Source organism: Apis cerana, linkage group LG1, assembly GCF_029169275.1.
Source record: "Apis cerana isolate GH-2021 linkage group LG1, AcerK_1.0, whole genome shotgun sequence".
NCBI lineage: Eukaryota > Metazoa > Arthropoda > Insecta > Hymenoptera > Apidae > Apis > Apis cerana.
The window spans coordinates 6,602,947-6,628,832 of NC_083852.1; the positions used below are offsets into that span (position 1 = coordinate 6,602,947).

Below are 25,886 nucleotides of genomic sequence, written 5' to 3' on the forward strand. Positions count from 1 at the left end.
CAAAGTAAAATAAGTAGTACCTATGGTCGCAGAACTGAAGTTATTCTACGATAACGGTACATGACGAAAAAAGGCATCCAGGCCACCTCTCCAGGTTATGTGATACGTGCTTACGATACTATATGTATAATCGCGACTGTCAGAGGGTTTCTACTTATTGGAATTAAAAGAAAAAATATTTTCTTTAATTATTATCTAATCAATAATTTAACTACTGTTTATTGAAGCGCTTATATTTTCTTTCCAATTTAATGAATGAATTTTAAAATATTCAAAGAAAAATGATTTTAAGCGAAATAAATATAAATTTATTATGTGTTCATTAAATATTACAAGAAGTATAATTTAAATCGACTATTTTAGGATTATTTCATTTTATATAAAGAATGTAAAGTTTTTTTTTTTTGATAAATGTGAGAATTATACATGTTTAAAACAGTCAAGAAATATTGACACAAATTTTTGCTTCTTTTCTAACAAACAAAACAAAATTTATTGATGATAACACAAAAATATAATTAATGTTTTATAATATTTTATTATTTATTTTTTGTATTAAATACGTATGTATATTTATTTATTTTTTTATTTATATCCTATTTATATAAGTAAGTATTGTTCACTTATACACGAAACATGAAATAGATCTATCACCATAAACTAGCTTTCATTACCATTCAATGGTTCGCGATCGTTAAATTGTTCGTCAATCATTCGACATCGTAATGAGTCTCACATGTCGACTATTTAGGTTTGTCGGACAGAGAATAAGATTGATGAATGTTAATAAATTGTTTGTTAAAAATGCTGTCTTATATACATTCATATATCAAATCTTAATACCGAACACATTTTTTTTTTAGATTAATTATCTGAATTCAAAAAAAGTTTATCATAATTGATTTATTAAATTAAATTTTTTATTATATAAATTAAAAGATTTCTAATTTTAAAAAATCAGTATATTTTATCCAAATTTTTAAACTATTTGTTCCAAGTTTTAATAAAAAATAAATATTAAGATACTAGAAAGATGCAATAACATATTTCAATTTTACATATATAGAAAGTTTTCTCTTCTATTTTCACTTTTATTTATATATTTATTTATATATCTCTCTCGTCATTCGTAATACCACTGCATTCTCGACGTGATTCGATAGGCGAAAATAGATGGTTGCCAACGATAGTAGACAATCGGTCAGTCTGAACGATTGAATGGAAATGAAAGTCGTTCAGAAATAAGTAGCGGGTGTGACAATGACCGAGGTACGATCACCTCGGCGACGAAGGATGATGCTAATGACGATGTTCGATTTGCGGTGAAGACGAAGGACAGCCAGGGAGGATTCAGTTGGCACGAGGGTTTCCTTTGGAATCGGTGATCGAGCGAACACGGGGAGCTTGTAATGAAAGGCAGGATGCGCTCGGGACCGGACGTGATGTTCTTCGCATACAGAAACAGTTCCAGAAACGAAGGAAACACCGTCGTTGGACTATGATGATTGGTACCCCTCCATCAAGATAATCGTGTCCTAAGTATGGTATGGCAAAAAGACGTCACCGGATAGGTTTTCATGTCTTGTCAACAGTTTGTACATTTATTTTATAACGCGCTACTAATTTTGTCCTCATCGAGTCGGAAATTATTATTGTTCTTTTTTAGAATTTTCCTCTTATGGTCTTACGTTTACTGTTAATCCGGACGCATTGTTGAAATGCACTTGCATGGAAAATTTAGTGTAAGAGAATTTTTTGGAGATTTATTTTAGATAATTTTGTAAAATGAGCAAAAGTTTCCCCTATTTTGAAATAACATCGATGAAATAAAGAATCCATAGAAAAAGTAGCAAATTGAAAATGAAATACGACTGCGAGAAAGATTTTTTGCGGAGAAAAGCGATTCAATAAAACGAAACGATCAATACTTTATCAATGAGACTTTCAATTGCAACCTATACAGGTAAACGCAGAATGGAGTAAACGTCAGGAGTTCATAGACCCAGTCTGGCCTATTATTTAAGTTTGTGCATTTGCATACATTTCCATACGTATATCAGTTGACAGTGAAATATACGTTTTATATTAAATTTTATTGTAATTTCTTATCTCTTTTTATTTACTTGATCAAGAATATTTTAAAATGACAAAATTATAATTTTTAAAATAATATATACATATATCTTCTTCTCATATATTAATAATACTATTTTATACTACAAAATTCTGACTGATCTTAAATCCTCTTTTTTTTTTTTTTTTTTGAAATTTTTTCACATTGCATTAAAAAGATGCGGAAAGAAATAAATCTTAAAAGTTTCTTCTGGTTTCGCCAGAATTATTTGTTATTCTTTTTGCATCTCGTTCAGATTCATTCGGAAGTGGCGGCCACGTCAATGTTTTTTCCCAGAAATACAAAATTCACGTTACGTCAATTTAAAAATCGATTATTATTGACAGAAGATCGTTTTCCCGTGACGTGAGTGCGTTAATGGGATACGTGTCGCCAAGCGTGAAACAATAGCACGTGTTTCTATCCTCGTTCGACTTGACACCGCTAGGAATCGGTTCCTCTTTCGCGCTATCCTTCGAGAGAGAGTTACTCTTCTCTCTGTTAGTGCGTGTCTCACCCTCACGGATGACACTTTGTTGGGGGCTCTGCGTCGAAGTTTTCACTCGAATTTCGTTCGTACACCGCCTCTGAGTGATGCAGCACGTTGATCATATTTCTCTTAAAAAAAATTTGTAAGAAAAGTTCATCCTTACGCGTGCGTTCGTTCTTCTTCTTTTTTTTTTTTTGGGCGATAAAGATGGATAAGTGGATCGTTGTTTCCCCAGTGCATGAAATTTCAACGTCTTCTTGTTTAGTTGGATTCTACATCGTGAATTGTGAATAAAATACTATTGATTGTTTTGTGATTACGTGATTTTGTGTAAATATTGGTAGTAAAAAGAAAAGAAAAGAAAAAAAGTTATTAGAAGAAATGAACGCGGAGGAAGTAAAAGTAGGATGCTTTCAAGTAGTCATAGTGCTGCTCCTTGGTATCAATTATGTCATAGTTGCGATGAGCCACGCATTGCCGGTATTTCATAATTATACGCCTAAATTTTATTGTCAGGTAAATTAATTCTTCTGTCTTTCTTCTCTATTTACATAATTTCTTAATTCAATTATTCGTTAATTTTACAACATATAACATCAAATAGTTATATTAACTATTCAAATTGATTTAAACAGAACAGTAAAATATTCATTGCTTTGACTCATAAATGAAATTTTTCTCTCTTAAGAAATATTGTTAATTGTTCATTCAAACGATTTACTTAACTTTTGTTTTAATGATAAATATATTTGTGTGAACTAGCATAAGTAAACCGAATTTTATTTCGTACATGGTAACAAAAAAATTTAATGATCATCAGTCGGTCGTTCAAAAATTAAATTAATTTTAATACAATTGACTACAGTTTCGAGGAATACAAAAAAATATTTAAATTGGATATTACAGGCCAAAAATGGAACGAAACGAACGTATGGTTGCCAAGAGCTTGGCAATATAACTCTTACAGCCAACGAGACTTCCGGTTTCAAAGAATCTATGAATACAGACTTGTGTTTCGGCGAGTATCAATTTGCAACCGAATTCGGAGAGAATAGCGTAGTGACGGAATGGCGTCTAGTTTGTGAAAAACGGTATTTGACATTCCTTGGGCCGACCGTTTACTATATCGGGGTTTTAATGGGCGCTTGGATCGCTGGACTTTTGGCAGATCGTATTGGGAGACTTCCGGTTCAAGCGCTTTGTCTTTACACTCAGGGCACGATGGCTGTTGCGTTATACGTTGTACAGGTACATAAATTTCCTTGAGAAAAAAAAATGATAAAATAACGTTAATTAAAATATTGAAATGTTTTCTTTTTTTAAATTTTCAACTCGAGGGTCGATCTTCATTATATTCATTTTAATTCGAGTCAACGCGGAAAATAAAAGAAGCTAACGTTGAATACCAAATTAACAGAGTATAAAACCATTTTTCTCTTCTCTTGCTGAATGAGAATCTTCATTTTAGAATTATCCCACGTTTTTGGCTCTTCGTGGATTACAAGGAGTCTTTGTTCAGGGTCTACAAAATTCGACGTATATTCTTTCTTTGGAATTGTTCCCCGCCAAGGCACGGACTTTCGTTGCATTAGTTATGCAAATTGCGTGGGCCATTGGTTTGATACTTCTAGCTGCACTCAGTTACATTATACCGGACTGGAGAATCTTGCAATTAGCAGTTTCAGTTCCCACCGCAATAACTGTACTTTACATTTGGTATATATAATTGTTTTTTTTTTAGCGCGAAGAACAAATAAAATATATATATTTTGAAATAGATTGATGCATGATTATGAATGATATCTCAGGATGATACCAGAATCGCCAAGATGGTTACTGGCAAAGGGAAAAACAACGGAGGCAGATATGGCATTGGAACGTATCGCGAAATACAATGTCTGTTGCACTAGATTATCTCGAAGAGGACATGTTAAGTCGGATGCAAACGTTCTGGAGAACGCGATGCCGACGAAACCGGAAAGGAAGTCGCGCATCTCGTGTGCAGAGTTGAAGAAATCGAAAATCGATAACGAAATGAAAGAAGAAGCTGCGAATTTGCTGAATAGTAATACAACGGATACACTTCAACAAAAAGTTCGAAGTAAAAGATGAATCTTATTGAATATTTCATCAAAATAAAAAAAAATTTTTTTATCAATTATTTATTATTTACAATACACCATAATTAACGCGAACAAAAATGATGTACACTTTCCAGAAACAAGTTTGAGAGCGATTTCAGAAAATTTAGAAAGCAAGCTTGCCAAAACGGAATCGGAAGTGGAATCGAAGCAATACGAAAGTGAAGAAATGGAGAAGAGGAATATCGCATCGAGCTCGAAAAGTCATCGAAAATCGAAATCGATATCCCAGCCAGCTGGAAGTCAAAGACTTTCGATGAAAAATGCGTATGATACCGTAGAATTACGGACGCCGATAAAAAAAGAGATAACGAGCAAAGACGAGTATAAGAAAAAGTGTAATAAGATCGAAGAAAAATCCAGTAACGCGCAAACAAAAGAAGAGTTGTTGGAACTGTTTAAATCTATGCTATTGAAAAAATACGGCATTATAATGATGTATCAATGGTAAGATTTTTCAAATACTTTTTATCGATCGATGCAATTATTTCTTTCTTATTCGTGTAATCATTTATCTTTTTTCTTTTATTCAAGGTTCACATCTTCTATAGCATGCTGTGTCTTTATGACACTCGTTCCAAATTTCTCTTTTAACAGGCATATCGTTTTTGCATTAGGAGGAGCATTAGAAATCGCAACTTACGTGTTTCTCTATTTCATATTGTCTAGATATGGCAGACGATTATCAATGTCAGCATATCAATCAATTACAGGTGCGATTTGTATCTTATTAGCAACCGTAATTATCTTATCGAATCCCACAACTGCAATTGGTATGTATATATGTCTTAATAATATCGTATTTTATTTTTCGACACTCGTTCACTTCTAATGATTATTTTCAGATCTCACGAAGACCATTATACTTTTACTCGGTAGAATAGCAGTAATGAGCACCGTTTCCATAACATACTTGTATACGGTCGAGATATTTCCAACAGTTGTGCGAGGAACTTGCTTAGGTTTATGCATCGTTTTCGCGAAAATCGGCAGTTTATGTACGCCACATGAATTATTATCGGTAAGATTTGCATTCCAGCATTATTTTAGAATTAATTAGCGGAACGTACAGAATTGGTATAGGGAAAATTAAATACGATTCGACACGAATTTCCGCTTTCTCTTTAAAATATTCATTTTGAAGTAATAAATGTAATTTTCATTTTAAGGGAGAATATTTTCCACTTACCATTCCGTTAATAATTATTGGAATGCTCTGCTTAGGATCTGGGGCATTTGCTTTAATTTTACCAGAAACTTTAAACAAGATTTTACCAGATACAACGGAGGATTCTGAACTGCTGATTGTAAGAAGGAGAGATAAAGAAAAAAAAAATAATGAAAATTTAAACAATGAAAACGTCGCGCCTGATATCGAGGATGCTTCGGAAAGGGAAATACTTAGAGCGAAATTGTTTTCGGAGGATTGGGTGGATGCGGGGAATGGCATTTTAGTGAATTTCACAGAGAATAAGAATTCTGAGTGAAATATTTCAAATTTTATATAGGATAAATTAATATCATGTCATAAATATATTGACAAATTGTGATTAATCATTTGGTAAAATGTGATCATTTATATATTATGGCAAAGATTTATTTGAAATTTATGGTATTTTTTTTACTAAAATATTTGAGGTATAAATTCTTGATGAAACAATTACAATGTTTTATGTTTAGTTTTTTTTGTGTAATTAATAGTTAAAATTAATTATTTAATTTATAATCATAAAATATGCATGCATGTGCATTATTAATTTACACGTAAATTAAATTCATACGAATTTAAATTATTAATGAAAAATATTTGCGATACAATATTTTTCATAAAATAATAATTTTTAGAAATATGTATCATTGTGTATTATATTCTTCATGTATACGAATATGTTAGATTATTATAATAGTTTATAATAATCTAATATTATTTATTATTTGTATGTTTAATGTATGAAATGTTAAAACTTATAATAATCAATCAGTTATCACTGCCTATTATACATTTAAGTGCTATAAATTAAAATAATTAATTATAAGTGATATAAATTCTTTAATTTTTGCATTTTAGAGGCTGAATTAACGATGTGTAATAGTTTTTTTTAATATTATTTTTACAATTTTTTTTATTATCAACGTTAAATAAATATATTGTATATATAATTATGAAATTAATTTACAAAAATAACATTTTGTACAAGTGAAATGAAAATAACATTCTTATTTTATTAGAATTATTTTAGAATTATTTTATTTTTAATTTATATTTAATTATTTTAAATAATAGATATTTACATACTAAATTAATAATTTTGTATATAAATCTAATAAATGCCAAAGTTTGCATTATAATAATTTATATATAAGGATTAAGTACTGTAAAGATTATTTTTATATAATAAGCATATATATATATATATATATACTTTATTATTTTGTCACAGTAAGTATATTCTTTTGTCATTTTTTAAAAAATAAAAATTTTGAGTAGAAGATTTACAAAAAAATAAACTAGAATAGAATAAAAATATTACACTGACATATAATGTTTTAAAATAAATTAAACTTTATAAATGAATATTATAAATGGACTTACCAAGATCATTTAAATTTACATTTTTATCCATGTTTTCAATAATTTTCTTCCACAGTCTTGAAGCATAAAGTCACAAACTCTTATGCATTAACAGCTATTCAGATTTCAGCATCATTCGTCCAAAATCAGATTCTACAATTGGAGTGTCTTTATTTCAGATTGTTTCTACATAATATACTTCTCTAAACTTGATATTTAATTTATTAGATATTAAAACTTTTATAATATTATTTATTTATTTTAATTAAATTAACATTTTGTTACTTATATAATTAATTTTTTTATTAATTATATTTTATAATTATATAAATATAAACAAAGAAACATATTAATATAAACAAGAGATAGGAAAAGGGAGAAATGTAATCAAAGATATATTGAGAACATAGAAAAGTATTTTATTTGTGATTTATCACAGCCAAAAAACATAACTAAAACAATTCTGATAAGGAACTACAGTTATAGACATTTTTGTGTAATGCCATTTTAATATTGTAGTTCTTATGGACCCATTTAATAGTTTAATGAGTTTGTCATATATTACTCAAGGAACTTTAGGTTGTACAATACCATTATTTTGAGAATTTGTATGTTGCGTTTGTTCTGCAGCAGTCTGTAACAATCTTGTTCTACGTCTGGTATAATGTTGCCATAATAAAATTTGTTGATCATCTATAAACTTTGTACATTGAGAATTTACTACTTCTCTTCTAAAATGTTCATATTGTAATAAATCTAAAAAGTACAAACACATAGGATATTTCAAATATTTTGCATATTCTGGCTCTTTCCAATATAACAGATATTTAAGATAATTTATAAATGTTGAATCTTTAAAGTAACCACGTTGTGCTAAAACTAAAATAATAATTATAAGTATTTTCTTAATAAATTATAAAATATTTTAATTATTATTTAACATACAATTTAAATAGTTTGGATTTGCAAGACATTGAACAAATTCTAATTCCACTTGAAATCTTAAACGTTGTTGATCATCTGTTTCTGGACCCCCTAAAAACAAATGCATTAAACAAAAAATATAATAAAAATTATCATATAATTTTCAATATAATTTTTAGACTGAATTATTTTTTATATAAGAGAAACAATAAAATATATAAGAGAAATAGAAAACTCTACAAATATAATCTAACCTAAAACTTGTTAAGGAACAAACACGTATAATTTATGATTATTATATTTTAAAATATTTAATTTTATGATATATATATAATTTTAAATAAAGTTAAAATAATAGATATGATAATAATAAAATTCATATATTTGTCGATATAAAAAAGTAATTTAAAAGATACAAGTAACACAATAAATTCAACAGAAAAAAATTTACGAAATATATAAATATATTTTTGTGAAAATATAAATTAAAAAAGAAAAACTAATACTCTTTTAATTCAATAAATTAACAAAATTAAGTTTTGTATAAAATATCGCATGTAATAATATATATATACATTAATACGAATAAAAAAGAAATGACAACTGATTTGTTTACAAAAGCAACAATCTTAAGAGTTTTAAGAATTATAAAAATATAATTTATATATTATATATATAAAAAATACCGTTCATTCCAATGAAAGATGGTTTTCTGCCTTTCATGAGACTCGGAGGATCATCCAAACGGTTCATAGTACATTAATTCGTAATAGTCGATTATTTTCGACCACAATGATTATAAAACACTATTTTTTTTATTAAAAAACAGATAAAATATATTTGAATCCAATTGCAAAATTTATACAATCCTTACCAAAAATTTCTTCACAATTTCTCGCAACTCTGAAAGTTTTCGTATACATATCGAAGCTTATGTCACAAAGTCACAGGTAAGTAAATTGTAATCAAATACATTGTAGCGACAACAGCGCCATTGTTTTCTATGGCCATTTAAGGAACGAAAAAATGCATTTTGTTATAAGAAATCAGAAATCTTTTAGACTAAAAAAGAAATATTAAATTAATATTTTTATTTCATATTTAGAATAATATATATAGATATTTAATATAATAATATAAAAATATAAAATGAATTCATTATATTATTTACAAGAAAGATTAATAAATTAAAAAAATAATAAAATTTTTGTATAAATTATTATATCATATTATTAATTTGCAACATAAGATATTTGTTTAAATTAAAAAAAATTAGATATTTCATTAATATATTAATATTGTATGCTGTTATTTAATGAAATGTTTTTCAAATCATAATAAATAATATGTAACATATGCAAAAATTCTTATTTTTAATAAATTATACTTTATTATTTTTATTATTTTTATTATTTTTAATATTTTATATTAAAGTCAATGTACAGTTTTTCGTGCAAAGAAAATCATTTTTTTTGCTTTATAGATAAATATACTTAAAAATTTTATTTTATTTTGTATGATATAAAATCCCATTCGAAAAATTAATATAATTATTGTTTTTATAATTAGTTTTTAGTTATATTAATATATATTATAATCTTCTAATTAAATATGGATTATTAAGAATTTTATAGTCATCAGGATGTCTGCTTCCAAAGCGGAACATCAAGGAATTAGATCAGAAAATGATTAAATTAGAAAGCGTCGCGATTCTTTTGCGTCGCTGACCTTCATTCCGATAAATGCTTTCATAATTCTTTTGTTCATGTTCCCTTATGAAAATTAATTAACAATCTGATGATATCGACGAATCTTAATGATGAGAAATATATTATATTTAAAATCGGTCCTCAGAAACCGCATAGTTAATCGACTTAGTTAAAATAGTTAAAATAAGTATCTATTATTATTTTTAAAAGAACAATTAACGATTTTTTAATACAATTGCATTTATTATTATTATTTCAGTTTTTATAAAAATTTGATTATTATATTTTTTAGTAAAAAGATTCTTCTAATGAAACAGAATGTTATTTTTAATGTTGATTTTCCTTCAAAATCTTCTTTAATGCATATAAACAAAACGATTGAGAACGTCTAATATATGGTTTGATGGTTACAGTAATTATCTACTTCTTCCGTGCTTGTACAAATCCGGAGAAAAAATATGGGGAGAAAATACGCTACTCTTTAATCGGAAATGAACACGTTTTCTACACTTAACCTAGTGCTGTTGCTTCATAACACGTTACACCATACGAATTTGAGTCCAATTAATTTGTGCTATGAATTAAAAATCAAGACGTTCACAATTTCTTTCACTCTTCGTTGAGACATTAAACCAATTCTCTTGGCGACCAGTGTTACTCTTTTGCCTTGAATTGATATTCACAAGGATAATTTTTTTGCTAATTTCATCAATCGGTAATATTCTAAATGTGTGTCGGTGGAATTAATATGATAGTGCTGCACTTATCGTGATTCAGTGAGCAAAGCTTAATGAATTTTTTATGATTCAAGAATCTTCTAGTAATAATCACCGCAACACGACAAAAACTCTTATTTTTTTTTCTCATTTAGCGGAATTTACTTTTTTAATTTATCTATTTACTACTTGTTTGCAGTGTGAAACAAATATGGCTACAAAGAAGATGATTCCTGTGCCTTATCCGTTTTCAATGGAGGAAGAACTGAAAAAGAATTCGGAATTAAAGATATCAGATATCGAGATGTTGAGGGAATGGTGTGAAAAGCAACAACATTTGCCTAAACCTTCAGATCTACATTTAATTATGTTCTTACACAGTAATTATTATAGTATAGAAGCGGCTAAAAATACTATAGAGAATTTCTTCACCATTAGATCCCATGTTCCAGAATTTTTCGCAAACAGAGATCCTTTAGGATCGAAAGAATTGCGTCAGATATTCAATGTTGTGTGAGTTTTACTTCTTCTTTATATTCTTTATATTCTTTCGTTTATTATTATCGATTATCATTCATATGGTTTCTTTCATCGCGGAAAAATAAATTTAATTTTTTATTGCAATACAGATTCACGACTGAATTACCTGGACTTTCGAAACAAGGACACAAGATACTTTTCGCGAAATTAATAGATACCGATCCATCGCACTACTCTTTCGAAGATAGTTGCAAATATTTTTTTATGGCAAGTGATTTAATTGGTTTGAGAAATGGTATTTGTGATGGGTATATTTTTATTGGAGATTCAACTAATGTGTCTTTTGGCCACGTTGGGCGAATAAATCCTATGGGTATGAAGAAATTGGTGATGTACATCCAAGAAGGAATACCTGTCCGACTCAAAGGAATACATTTTATCAATACTCCATCGGTAATGGATGTGATAATAAATATGGCGAAACCATTCATGAAAAAGGAATTTTGGAACATGGTAAGAGATTTCGAAATTTTACATATATAGAAAACAAGTTGAAACTTTTTTTATTCATTTTTACTATTATTTTTATATACTTGATAATGAAATACTTCAATTTATTACTAAAATAATTAGATTTTATACATTATTATGAAAATATATATAATTATATATAATTGTTTATTTTCATGATTATAATTATTCATATCTATTTTACTTATAAAATAAATTCTTCTAGATATCATAAATTAGTAATTTTAATTATCAATTTATGAAAAAATTATAATGTTCAATAATTACTTATATAAATCTTTATATCTCATGAGAAATCAATTATATTATTGAACAATACAAAAAATTCCGTTTCACATGAAATTATGAATAAAGCATAATAATTAATATATGGAATAATTTTTTAATTTGCAGAATATCATTTGAAACGATGAAAAAATAATCATAAATTTTTTATTATTTAAACAAAAATAAAAATACATATAATATATTACATAAACTTTAATTAAAATCTGATTTTCGGGTTGGATGAATTTTTTTGTAAAATAATGTATGGAAACTTTTGTATATTTATCAATTAGCATAAATCATAAATCGTATATATCGAATTTCTATTTCATTCTCATTCATTTTTTATTTAATGTACATTTGCAATTTGCATTTGTAATGAACATACTGATTGTTTGTAATTTATATTTGCAATGATGAGATTGACATATAATTAAGAGGCATCTCTCTAAAGAATAATTTTATTTGTCTATACACGTATCTTACGTAAGAAATAATTTATTTATATACATTAAACTCTAAGGAAAATAATAAACTAATTTTTCAATCTATAGTGTAATATATTTTTTTTGTCAAATTTATAAATATATATTAAGTATTATATTATATTATATTGCACATATGAAATATTTTGGTTATTGTTATTTTTATTGTTTATCTCAATTATTTGTTCAATAATTTTAGGTAAAATAGATAATATTTTATTAATTTTTTTTTTTAGATACATTTACATTCATCGTTAAAAACATTGGAAGAATTTGTTTCTCTCGATCTTCTTCCTAATGAAATCGGAGGAAAAGCAGGATCGATAATTCAAATGCACGAAAATGAGATAAAAGAAATCGACGATAAACGAGAATGGTTTATCGAAGAGGTGAAATTATCTACTGTAGATGAATCATTGCGTATTGGAAAAAATAAGATTGCGAATGACTTTTTCGGTGTCGAGGGAACCTTCAAGAAGCTTGAAATAGATTAAAAAAGAAAAAAAAGAAATTGTGTGTATTTTTTATTTTTTAATATCAGAAGATTTTTTTTTTCTTATTTTCATAGGGATAATAGAAGATTTATTATAATATTTAGAAGATTTATTATATTTTTTTAATTGTAGTAAACGATAACATTGCATAATATGTAAGATAATTTTTATGATATATATCTTAATTATATATATTTTATGATAATCTTATTGATAAAAATTTCTATTGATATTTAATATTTTCAATCAAACAGAATAATTATAATAATTGTAAATGTATGTTGAAAAAAATAATAACATATATATATAATATTTTAATCTCACAATTTATAATTGTATTATTAAGTGTTAATTATTTTATATTAAGATTAATATATAAAGATTAATATAAAAATTGATATCATATTAATTATCATAGAACATAATTTCATAAAATTTTTTAATTTTATAAAACAGTAGATAATAAAATTACTAGATAATTTGTTAATTTTTGAAACCATCATTCCCAAATAGATAAATTGTTGGAAAACAAATTTATTAACATAATACTTGTTGCATAAAATTTTATTAAAAAATATATTTTTAATGATGCATTTGGAAAATCTATTTTACCTTGTAGTACAGGAATATAAAGTCCGAGGTATTTTTAAACTTATAATTTTATATAATTTCAAGTTCTTATTTATGATGACTTGAATTAAATTTTTCTTCTTTATCATGCAATTTATATTTTGTGGAAAATTTTTCAATGATATTTAAATTTTAGTAATGAAAAATAATATTTATTATTACTGAAAACTATATTTCCAATATTAAAATCATAGTGCTCGTATATTTCATGTATATTCTATTAAATTTTTAAATGAAAAAACTTTTTTAAAATATTGAAATTAAAAAAACTAGATACTGAAATTAGAAAAAATCCATTATTTTTATATATAATTCAAAATCTGTAAATTTCTTTAAAAGTGAATTTAAAAAATAGATCATTAGATGGGAAATTTTTCTAAAAAAAAAGAATTATATTTTTGATTAACATTTAAAAATTTATATGTAATAATAATAAATTTGTTTATTGAAATCAAAAACCAATTATTATAACCAATTGTTATAAAAACTGGATATTATTTAAATTTATTTGAAAAATTATATAAAAACAATTTATATGTTTGCTAGTTAAAATAAAGAAAAAACATATATATTGCATTTATTATAAATTAATATCAAAATTTATTATTAAATATTCTGTATTAATAACTTTTTTTTCATATAAATATATTTGTTTTCGTAGATTTATTTAATACTATAGATAATATGTATATTTATAATTTATATATGTATATAATTGAAAATATATATATAATAATGTATAATTTATATATATTTTATACTTTATAGTATAATTTTCATATGATTCAAAGATAAATATATTATAAATTAACATTTATAAATCTGACAACCTTGCAACTATTATGCTGTTTGCGATTACATGCTAACTCATTTCATTGCTCGATTGTACTTGAATGATAGTCAGTATTATTCAAACCATCAACGTGATCTTTACAAAACAAAGATTTTCCTTCTATTATATAGTAAGTGCTTTACTTTTATTATATACATATATTATTTAAATTATTTGATAAATCCAAGCGTGATTTCTATAAAAATTTAATAATATAAATTCATTTTCATTTAAAAATGATTAATTTAAAAATGAAATAAATATATATCAATAAATAAATTATTTTCATTAAATTTTATTGAAATAACGCTAATTTAAAACACAAATATCTTGAATGTTTTATTATTAATAAAAAAAATTATATTCCTATTATTCAATTATATCTGAAATTATAATTATTATTATAAAATTTTTGTCTTTTTATCATTATTATAAATGATAAAACAATATCGTTAAATGTTTTTATATACATAAAAAATTTTACATATATTTTTAAGAAACTCGTACGCAACATGAGCATATTCCAAGGAATATCATACGAAGAAGAATTGAAAAAAAATTCAGAATTGAAAGATGAAGACATACAAATATTAAAAGAATGGTATAAGAAACAACCTCATTTACCACAAATAACAGATGCAGAGTTGGCCTTATTTTTACACAGTAATTATTATAAAATAGAAACCACGAAGACAACTATTGATTCATATTTCACTATAAAAACCCATGTCCCTGAATTTTTTTCTAATAGAGATCCTTTAGGATCAAAGGAATTAAGGAAATCTTTTCAAACTGTGTAAGTTCTTCTATTTATTTTGTAAATTATTAAATTATTTACTTAACTTTTGTCTTCAATATTTTTCAAATATTTAAAAAAATAATTAAATATATTTAAAATTAAATATAGAAAAATTAAATATGATAATTCCTGCAGAATTATTTCTATATCTTTTTAAAAAGAATTAAAAAATATTGAAAAATTCAATTTTTAAAAACAGTTTTATAAGAAATTAATTTTAATAGAATTATATAAACATATTATGAAATATTCTTCATTTTCATAATCATTATTTTTAATTCCCGTATTTCGATTATCATTATTTCGATTATCATAGATAAAATTTATTACTTATCTTTTAAAAATAAACGTTATCTTATTGAATTATTAATAATAATAACTCTTTTTTTAAAGTGAAAATATTATTTTTTTGAAATATATTTTTATTTTTAATTTTTATAATATCAATATTTATGTAATATTTTATAAAATTCGTTTTAGGACTATTCAAGTCTTAGAAAATAAAACGCCGGAAGGATATGCAATTCTTTATGGAAGATTAATCGATCCTGATCCTTCAAATTATGTTTATAATGATACAATGAAATATCTGAGCATGACTCTTGATCTATGGCTTCATAGGGAAGGCACAACAAATGGACATATAATTTTATTCGATATGAAGAATGTTGTTTTCGGACATGCTGCTCGATTAAATCCTGTAGGATTAAAAAAGTATCTTATTTATTTACAAGAAGCATTACCAGTTCGTTTGAAAGGATTTCATTTTATGAATATCACATCAGTAATGGATGTGATATTAAATATGATGAAACCATTCATGAAAAAGGAATTATTAGATATGGTAATATATACTATTTTAATATTCTAATTAATTTTGAGTGTTTTAATAATTTAAATAATTTTAAAAATTTCTTCTAGCTTCACACACATACAACTTTAGATACATTGTCGAAATTTATACCTATAGATATACTACCAAATGAAACTGGTGGAAAAGCTGGTCCTCTAATGGAATTTCATAAAAAAACGATCAAAATGCTCGAGGAGAATCGCGACTGGTTCTTACAAGAAGAAACGAAAGTCGTTAACGAATCCCTGAGAATGGGTAAAGGAAAAACAGCAACCGATCTTTTTGGTGTTGAAGGAACTTTCAAGAAACTCGATATTGATTAAATTTTCAATTGCATAAATTTTAATGATTAAACTGATTTATTTTTATTTTAAATGATTGTATTATATCTATTTCAGAAAATTTTAAATAATGAATAAATCATTTATGCATTAACAATTTCTTTTATATTTTATGTTACAATATTTTTAATTCTTGAATGATAGAAATTCATGTATAATTATTTTATAAGAAATACTTACTACGTTCGAAAAAGTATCAATGTTAAAACAGACTTAATATATATTGCTTCTACCTTTTCGTCAGTTTCTTATATTACTTTCACTGGCAAACTCTCAGTTTATATCGATTCGTGAAAACGAAAGTATCTACACGAAGAGTCACAATTGTAAAAATGGAGAATTTAATAGTAAGTGCATCACAATTTTATTATAATTTCACAATATTTAATATATGTAATCATTAATAATCATTATTTCATCCTTAGCAATATATCTTAATTTTGATATTTTATTTCAATTTTAAATAATTAAATTATTAAATAATTTCATAAAGTAATTTCTTTGTCGTTCGTGACATATTAAATATTTAAGATTTTTAAAAAATAAAAATAATAATAATTATTATTATAATATCTTTTGAAAAAAAATAATTTTTAAAATAGAATTATACTATTGCATGATGTGATCAGATGATTCCGTAATCGGTTTGGAATTTAACTTGAAATCTTATCATCTGATATCTATATATATGTTTATTAATTCTTTGTTTCTGATATATAAGTTTCACTTTTATTATTAAAAGATCTCTATAATATTAATAGTCTCAAACAACAATTATGTGATTATAAAATAATATTAATTAATTTATATTCAATTAAATTATTTAAAAATAAATCAATAAATATAACTAATTAGATGATTACACTTTCGAATCAGATCGCATTTATTCTGATTAGCCCTTGCCTGGGGAACATATCACATCTTTTGTCAGAATCATCTACAACGACTACTCCATCATCGCCTCCTAAACCTTATAGCTTTCATTATCAAGCAGGACGATATCCTGGAAATATAGATCGTGTTCATCAAGAAAGTGGAGATGGTACTGGACATATTCGAGGTAATTATTAAATGTCCAACATCGAATTTTAGAAAATTAAATAAATTTTTTCTAGTTAAAAAAAATTATGTATTTTTTAGGTTCTTATTCTTTTATCGATCCCAAACATAAAATACGAACAGTACAATATACAGCCGATGAAAATGGATTTCACGCATCTTTAATAAATTATGAAGATACAGTTGTTCAACCTATCGATTCTGAAACAGTGAGACTCGCAAAGGAAAAACATTTTCGATTGTATCAGAAGATAGCTGAAGCAAATGCTCATGGTGTTCCAATCAATCTTCCACAAGTAATGAACATATAATTTTTTTTTCTATGGATTTTTAATTTAAAATTCAGATGATAATAAAAATAAAAATATTGGGTATTGCCAATATTTTAAATTTGATAGAAATAATGATGATGAAAACTATTTTAGGTTAGGAATAACTGTTTTCGATCATAATAAAATTTTTCGAAAAATCATTTATTTAAAATTTGAATTTTTGTAATTATTTGTTAAAATACTCGCAAATTTTATGCATTTCTTTTAAAAATTGTGAACAAATATATTCAAATAAGATTTATTTTCATTGCTAGGTAAAAATAATTTGAAATGATAGTTTTCACCTGTTGATCTATTTATTTATAGGATTCTGCAAGTGTAGAGAGAGCAAAGGACAAACATATTCAACTTTACCAAAAAATCGCCGAGGAACATGCTGCAATCGCAGCTCAAAGGGAAACTGAACGATTAGCCTATGAAGCTACTTCTATAGTAAACGATGTAAATCTCGATCATGCGTACTAATTTGTGCATGACAAAACAATATTAGAAACACAATGATATTGAGTATTATATAATACTGTTTTCATTATAACTTTCATAAAATTTAATAATTAAGAATTTAAATTTAAGATTAAATGTATATAAACTATATAATATATAGACTACTTAATTTGATTTACAAACATGAAGTATTTTAATAGTACAGTAGTTTTTCTTGAAAATCCACCTTAATCGTTCTATCCATTTTCCTTTTATGCAAAAATTTATTTATTTTCTTTTTGAATTGTTTTCCCAAAAAATTATTTTTTTATCATTTTTCAAAACAATTACATTCAAACAATTAAAACAATTTGGAATTAAATCCATGGAATTAAAAAAATAAAATATACTTATTACGTATATTTTCGCGCAATTTATTGTATATAATAACTTGAACATATCTATAAATTTTGTTTCAATATATGGAATAAAATCGGAAAAAAATGGAAAAAAATAAAATAAATTTAGTGGAAAAAAATAATATTATCATTATTTATTACTTATTATTTTATTATTTATTACTAGTAATTAAAAAATAGGAATATCGAAATATAATTTTTTTGTAAAAAAATAATTCTAGTAATATTGAATATATCGATCTATCGTTATTGCACCCGCCATAGTTTATTCGTAACATATTCACAGTGTTCGGTATCAATACCGATACGCATAATTGCTTTTCCTACAAGTGGAAAAATGTCGAGAAAACGTAAATTATCAAATATAAAAGAAAGATGCCGTATTTGCCTCGTTGATCATGCATGCATGACTAATTTATTTGATGAAGTTATACAATCAAGACTAACTGATTTAAGTAAATGTACTTCTATCAATGTATGTTTATATCACTTTTTTTAACTTTAACGCTTATATGCTTTTTTTATTCTATAATTGAATTTTTTTCTTTTTAGATTAAAGATGAGCATGGCTTACCAAATGTTATATGTCATATATGCCTTTACAAATTGGACATGTGGGATGAATTTAAAGAACAATTTATACGATCAAATCAAATGTTATTAAGTCAATTGGAACTTATAGGAACTTCTGACAATGAGGTGAGATAATTATTGTAAAGAAAATAATTTCTATTTTATAAAAGTAAATTCAATTAATCTTAAATTTTTAGTTTTATATAATTGAATATGTATACACACATTTTATAATTCATACGTAAAGTAATATTTATCTATGTGTAATATTATTTATTATTATATAGTATATACTCAATAATATTTTATAATTTTATTCATATATATATATATATTTCATAATTTTGTTATAATTTTAATTATTTTTTTAATTGTTTTTTAGAATTCTAAGTCCAAAAGATCATGTAATAATTTAGAACAAAGTGGAGATGATAGTCTTTCTGATTCTTTTGATAAGGTATAAATAATAATAATTATTACATTATTTAACATTAATAATAATTTTAACATAATTTTTCAATTATTTTTCAATTTTTTTAATTAATAATAATTTTTTAATTAATAAAATTTCATAAAAATATTTATTTCAGAAAAAATCAAAAACAGATGTACCAGCATTAATTCCTTTACAATTTACAAATAATGAAAATATAACAAATCAAACAATGCTCAAAGATATGTATATATCTGAAGATGATGTTACATCTTCAAAGGATTCTTCACAAAAGGCACATGATGCTTCTAATGATGATAAATGTAAAAATAATGAAAAACAAGAAAATAAAGATAAAATTCAATTAAAACCAACATTAGTTCCAATGAAAGTTAAACCATTAACTGGAAGACGCAATATAACTGAACGAAGAAAAGCATCAACTAAAAGATGGGTTGCAAGGAAAAAGGCACTTCTTGCAGCAACAGGAGAAAGCGTTTCAGATACAGATTCTATGGCATCTGATGATACACAATTATCACCGGTGCAGAAGGCACGAGCAAAAACAAATATGGATAAAGAAATTGAGAAGCAAAAAAGATTGATTAGAGTATTAAAAAATTTGGAAACTAATATGACAGATAAATATACAACTAAAAGTGACAGAAATAATTTTATGAGTGTAGATAGTGATTCTGATACGCATAGAACAAGATCTCTTAAAGATATTAATTCTGATGTTTCATTAACTGAAGGTAAAAATATATCTAATATGAAAGAATGCACTGAAGTAAAAAAAGATAAATTTTCTGAAGATTTAAAAGAAAAAGAAAGTCTTCCTGTATTATTGCCAGAAAAAGTTATCGAAAAACAATCATCAGAAAAAAATGGAATAGAAATAATAGAAGATACATTTACACCATGTTCAGTAAAATCAGAATTACAAATTGGAGATGCTACATATATTGTTACTTCTACATTAATGCTTGCAGAACCTCATTATTTAAATAAAGCAAATTTAAATACTTTGTCAAAGGAATTTAAAAATGGGACTATTGAACAAAATTCTCAAGAAAAAAATACTGATATTATTGATGCTGTACAACTTCGTAGAATTAATCCAATTCCAATAGATGCCAATAATAAAAAATGTATTGAGAGATGTTTAAATATAGAAGTGGAAGGAACAGAAATAGAAGCATTAAAACGTGTACAAGTTGAATTAGCAGGTTTTGTAGAGAAAGAAATGAAACATAGATTATTTGGGACAAATAATGATAATGTAAAAAAGAATAAAGGAGGATGTAAAACTTCATATCAAACTTTAGATCAACAATTGAAAAATATTATAGAAAAAACTATAAAGAAAAATTTTGAATCATCTATGATGAGAAGTTGTGGTTCTGATTTTAATTCATACTCCCAACAGTCTGGAAAAGTTTCACCAGCATTTGTAAAAGAAGCTATGAATTCTAAAAAGTATCAACCGAAAGTTCTATTAAAACGTTTAGACTTAGCAAAAGAAAGTATACAACGAAATATTAATAATATGCATGTTTTAATTAAACGTACAGTTAAAAATAAACTCGGCGGACCATTTAGTATGGTTTCTCATAAAAGACAAAGTGTACTACCAATAAGATATAATGACTATAATACTTCAGCTTTAGATTCTGATTCATATTTATCAGATGAGACATCTGAAGCCTCTAAGCCAGATAATCATAATACACAAAAGTTAGAAGATAAAGAACAAATTAACATTATGAAACAAATAAAAGAGCCAAAAGTTGCGGATCCTATTACTGTTAAAAATGAACATAAAATAGAAATTCAAGAAAATGTTTTTAAAATAATTTCATCACATGGTGAGAAACATATATGCGGCGTGTGCGAACAATCATTCGATAATCATAATGATGCGGTAACACATGTTCGTATGCATAAAACAGAAACTACTTCTATATCGCGACATAATAAACATAAAATGATGAGATGTAAAAGATGCCATGAAATAGTAGAAGCTAGATTTGTAAAAGCTCATGTATGTAAATCATCAAAACAACAAATTCACAAATGTTATGTATGTAATTCTACGTTCCGAACTGAAAAACTTTTGGTACGTCATCTAGAAAGCCATGATCAGTCTGAATTTAATATAGAAAATATAACAAAAGGAGATGCTCAGAAATTAAATGCGAATACATCACAAAATTCTAAAGAAACAATACATTTAAAATCCGAAAAAAATCAACTTTCAAAAATAGAAAATAATCTAATAAAATCAGATACTTCTAGAATAGAAATAAGCAATGTTCAGTCAGAGAAAATTGGAATATCTAAAAATCGAGGAAATTTCGTATCAGGAGTAGAGAAACCAAAAGAAACATATACTTGTTTTGTATGTGATAAAATATTTACAGATGAAGAAGTATTAAAAGATCATTTACAAAAACATTGTGATGATATAAGTGAGGATGATCAAAGTCCTGGTAAAGAACAATATCAATGTGCAATTTGTGGAGATTCACTAGATTCTGAAGAAGCACTAGAAGCACATGTTGAGAAACATTTATTTGATGAAGAGGATGATAATCCTAATCTTATTAATATTGCCAATGAAAATGATAAGTCAAATGAAGAACCTTATCAATGTTTGCAATGTGCAGAAACATTTAATTCAGAAATGTTATTAGAAATGCATATGCAAGCTCATGAAGAAGAAGCTGCAATAGCAGAATGGGAAAAACAAGGAATAAAAGCTTGTGAATATCAATGTATGATTTGTGATGAACTTTTTGACACAGAAGAAGATTTATCAGAACATTTAGATATACATAATGGAAATGCACATGTTTGTCAGTTATGTGATAAACCATTTCCCAGTCTTGAGGATTTGCAAAAACATGTTGCAACTCATTAATATAATTTAGCGTTGCCAGAAGAATTCTCTCACAAAAAAATATGCTATATATATTCTAGTATCCCTACTGTCACTCTTTAAATATGAGTGATTAATAATAATGTCATTATCCTATCATTATCATTTGTCTTTTTCCCATTATTCCCTTGATCTGGTAACGCTAATGTAATTACTACTTTTTAAATATATACAAATTTTGTAAAATCGTTTTGTATATTAATAAGCTACCCAAATATTTTCATGTAATTTTGTGTGCAAAGATTCTTGAGTTTGTAATTTATAATATAACTAAAACGATTTTTTATTATAGTAAATATAAATATGTATGATAATATTCAGATATATTAAGAATTTAAAATCAGTTTTTAAATAACGTATAACTCGCTTCCATTTTATTATCTATGAAATATTTGTATTGCACTTGATTTTTGAATGACGTTTGATATTTTTAATAATAATATTATATTTGCAAATGCAAAAATTTTAAATATTGAAAATTTATGAAAATATATAAATAATATGATTATTTGTAAATTAAATATAAGAATTAGTTAAGATAATTATTTTAGCATACAATAGAATTATAAAAAATTCATTTATATATATATATGTTAAATATTTCATATATAAATATAAATGTATTAAAAATTTGTGTACATAATACTTAATAAAAATTGTTCGTAATACAAAGTGATTATTTATATATAAACAATATTTATAATATATGAACATAAAGTCGCGTCTTCATTGCGTTAACATTTAATCGATAAAACCATTCAGTAATGCCAACAAGTGTTGACTTGTGCATCGATTTAGATTATGTGACTTGAAAAATCGAACGATATTTCAATCGATTTACCGATTGTTGTCGATAAAATATCAAAATCGCGCCAAAATCAATATTGGATGGTTGAATTGTTATTAAATTATTGAATACGATTAATTAATCGATAAAATGGGGATGTAGCACAAAAAAATTGATCGATTAAATTATTGTGTAATAGCAATTAGTATTGATTAATATTAATGCAATGGGAACGCGACTTAATATAAAAAATCTCATAATATGTAGCAAATGAAATTGATTAGAAATAGGATCGATTAAAGAAACAATTAATATAAATTGTAACCTGTTTTTTAAGTGAAATTTAATATATGAAATTTGATGAGTATGCAAATATATATTTTTATGATATAATATTACACATTAATTTTTTTCTTTAAATAATTTTCATTGAAAGATTTTACATTATAATTATTTTGGCCAAAGCGTGATTATTATTGAAATCATTTTCGCAATTAAATTTTTCATGCTACAAATTTTTGTAAATGTAATTAGCGTTTGTAAAATGTATCAGTACATTGTAATATTTATAAGTGAGAATAGTCGCTGCATCATGTATTATGTAATATTTCGTACATATGTCATTTATTAAGTTATACATAATAAATTTTATACACAAACTATTGTCTATTTAACAATATTATGGAATCGCGAACATTCTTTACAGAAAATAATTTGGAGGACTAATTATAAACAATTACAAAAATCAGTCACTGGCTGAATTGTAAATGTTATTATATTCTACTATATTTACATAAATACTGTGTGTAGTAACACATCATTTGCTCGTGACGAATAATTAGCATTTATCACTATATACCATGAAAATTTGACTTGATTTGTTGAAATTGATCCTTCTGAGCGCTTAGCAGAATTGTGATATTAAAATAACAAATGATTTTATTAATGCCAACTTTGTTTCTAAAATTTTTTTAATTAGATGGAAAACTATAATAAATGCTTCATTTTCAACCATTTAAATCTACAATTTGTTTGGTTTCACAACTATTCTGCAACATTGTTCTTTATATTAATTTAAAAAGAATATTTCTATATTAGAATTCTTGAAAGAATATATTCATAAAAATTTTCATTGATATCAATGATGAATATTTAATTTAATTAATTAATTATCAAATAATTTATTATGAAAAAACATATTTAATTGTTTTCAATTTATTTTGCGCTTTCACTTTCATATTTCTGAAATTGTGATACATTTATTAAAAAATTAATAATGATTATATGAAATACCTTTAATGCTATACATTTAATTTTATATAAAATTTTTTGTTTAATTAAAAAAAGGGACTTTATTTTCATAATGATCATTCAACATTGCCTTGATATAAGAAATTATGTACAAAAAGCAAATATTTTCAGATTATTATAATTTTTAATTATTTTTTGATTTTTTATATATAAATAATTTTTTTTAATATTAGAACATTGTAATTATTAGAAAAAAAAAACGAAAAAATTGGACAATTCTGGGTCCCAAATTTATTTGTTGGGTACATTTCATGTACACATTTCTCAAGTTTTTTTTTACTTTTCGTACTAATGTACTTTGAACATCATAAAATCTCAACTTCGTTAAACAATTGTAACTTTACATATCGTTTACGTTCTTAAATCTATTATATACAATGATACCATTCGGAAAGAATAGGTTTTAATAGTATCATTTGAATAACAATAAATTAAATATACTTTTCGTCGCATTTGCCGAAATATTTCATAGTAACAATATTAATAATGTCGAAAAATGTATAATTGTACATTATCTCAAAAATCTAAACTTATAATATATTCATGGTATACATATCCATCTTATCATTTAGCACATATTTAATTTATAAAGATGGATATAGAGAATCCTAGCTATATACGAAAAACTATTACTCGTCAAAGTAAAAGTTTCGTTTTAAGTTTTATTGCATCGACCCTACATCGAACCGAGAAATAGAATGAAGTAAATGTATGCATTTTCATGTTTACAATAATTTTTTTGAATTTCAATTTAAATTTACTTATAATTTGAACCATAAGGTTTATCGTATAACTTTTTTCGTCTTTTTTAGCGCTCATTATATGTATAATACACGAAATGAACGATTTCTAATATAAAGTCTCATGTAATTCTTATTTAACGACATTTACAAATTTTCTTCTTTTTAACGAACATGCTATTTCATAGAGAAATAAACAACAAAATAAAAATTTTTTTTTTCCATACGCGTTACGTTTTAAGTAACTAACAATGTTCATATAATTTGGCATTACATGGTAATTTTACGGAGACACAAGTTCTACGTAATTTGCAGGATAAAGACCCACTCTACCATCTTTTCGTCCTTTACACCACCCTTGTTCATCTTCGTCTTCTAATTTATCAAATACATCGCCTGTGAAAATGTAAAAATATATAAATTAATTTCCTATTTAATGCAATTAATAAAATCTCAAAAACAAAAAAATTGTATATTATTTGGTATTTAAA

At 25.0% G+C, this 25,886-nt stretch overlaps 6 protein-coding genes across 26 annotated transcripts in view; 4 read left to right on the plus strand and 2 right to left on the minus strand.

The window, feature by feature from the left end:
• Window positions 1–1,403: 1,403 nt before the first annotated feature.
• On the plus strand, window positions 1,404–6,901 carry LOC107994922 (organic anion transporter 3-like). 2 transcript variants are annotated; one of them, XM_017052079.3, is made up of 8 exons: window positions 1,404–1,544; window positions 3,510–3,851; window positions 4,072–4,319; window positions 4,412–4,704; window positions 4,822–5,191; window positions 5,279–5,517; window positions 5,590–5,765; window positions 5,914–6,901. In XM_017052079.3, exons 1-8 carry the CDS (start codon window positions 1,542–1,544, stop codon window positions 6,229–6,231), a joined length of 1,989 nt encoding a protein of 662 aa, XP_016907568.2. In that variant the 5' UTR covers window positions 1,404–1,541; the 3' UTR covers window positions 6,232–6,901. The 2 variants fall into 2 exon arrangements, with proteins under 2 accessions (XP_016907568.2, XP_016907567.2); XM_017052078.3 differs by lacking the exon at window positions 1,404–1,544 and adding an exon at window positions 2,252–3,119.
• Window positions 6,902–7,714: 813 nt separating this feature from the next.
• On the minus strand, window positions 7,715–9,252 carry LOC107994921 (mediator of RNA polymerase II transcription subunit 31-A). 3 transcript variants are annotated; one of them, XM_017052076.3, is made up of 4 exons: window positions 9,115–9,252; window positions 8,927–9,046; window positions 8,262–8,351; window positions 7,715–8,195 (listed from the first exon to the last, which is right to left on the minus strand). In XM_017052076.3, the coding sequence occupies exons 2-4, from the start codon at window positions 8,991–8,993 to the stop codon at window positions 7,882–7,884; spliced, it is 471 nt and encodes a 156-aa protein (XP_016907565.3). In that variant the 5' UTR covers window positions 8,994–9,046; window positions 9,115–9,252; the 3' UTR covers window positions 7,715–7,881. The 3 variants fall into 3 exon arrangements, with proteins under 3 accessions (XP_016907565.3, XP_016907566.3, XP_061937077.1); XM_017052077.3 differs by lacking the exon at window positions 8,927–9,046 and having other exon boundaries at window positions 9,115–9,223; XM_062081093.1 differs by having other exon boundaries at window positions 8,927–9,223.
• A 925-nt stretch (window positions 9,253–10,177) lies between these two features.
• Window positions 10,178–16,474, plus strand: LOC107994660 (uncharacterized). The gene is made up of 8 exons (XM_017051671.3): window positions 10,178–10,664; window positions 10,865–11,178; window positions 11,295–11,658; window positions 12,665–12,920; window positions 14,453–14,514; window positions 14,882–15,180; window positions 15,664–16,027; window positions 16,105–16,474. Exons 2-8 carry the CDS (start codon window positions 10,877–10,879, stop codon window positions 16,357–16,359), a joined length of 1,902 nt encoding a protein of 633 aa, XP_016907160.2. The 5' UTR covers window positions 10,178–10,664; window positions 10,865–10,876; the 3' UTR covers window positions 16,360–16,474.
• A 93-nt stretch (window positions 16,475–16,567) lies between these two features.
• On the plus strand, window positions 16,568–18,414 carry LOC107994920 (cuticle protein 7). 2 transcript variants are annotated; one of them, XM_017052074.3, is made up of 4 exons: window positions 16,568–16,724; window positions 17,254–17,437; window positions 17,518–17,732; window positions 18,075–18,414. In XM_017052074.3, exons 1-4 carry the CDS (start codon window positions 16,710–16,712, stop codon window positions 18,231–18,233), a joined length of 573 nt encoding a protein of 190 aa, XP_016907563.1. In that variant the 5' UTR covers window positions 16,568–16,709; the 3' UTR covers window positions 18,234–18,414. The 2 variants fall into 2 exon arrangements, with proteins under 2 accessions (XP_016907563.1, XP_028521000.1); XM_028665199.2 differs by lacking the exon at window positions 16,568–16,724 and having other exon boundaries at window positions 17,086–17,437.
• A 457-nt stretch (window positions 18,415–18,871) lies between these two features.
• Window positions 18,872–24,365, plus strand: LOC107994998 (putative leucine-rich repeat-containing protein DDB_G0290503). The gene is made up of 4 exons (XM_017052213.3): window positions 18,872–19,085; window positions 19,163–19,309; window positions 19,566–19,640; window positions 19,774–24,365. The coding sequence occupies exons 1-4, from the start codon at window positions 18,948–18,950 to the stop codon at window positions 22,537–22,539; spliced, it is 3,126 nt and encodes a 1,041-aa protein (XP_016907702.1). The 5' UTR covers window positions 18,872–18,947; the 3' UTR covers window positions 22,540–24,365.
• A 498-nt stretch (window positions 24,366–24,863) lies between these two features.
• The window catches only part of LOC107994917 (protein kinase C and casein kinase substrate in neurons protein 1), a 52,905-nt gene continuing 51,882 nt past the window's right edge, over window positions 24,864–25,886 (minus strand). For all 17 annotated transcript variants that reach the window (XM_062081168.1, XM_062081185.1, XM_017052071.3 and 14 more), the window contains one exon: window positions 24,864–25,791. In XM_062081168.1, the coding sequence (XP_061937152.1) occupies window positions 25,679–25,791 (113 nt within the window). In that variant the 3' untranslated portion in view covers window positions 24,864–25,678. The remainder of the gene's footprint in view (window positions 25,792–25,886) is intronic.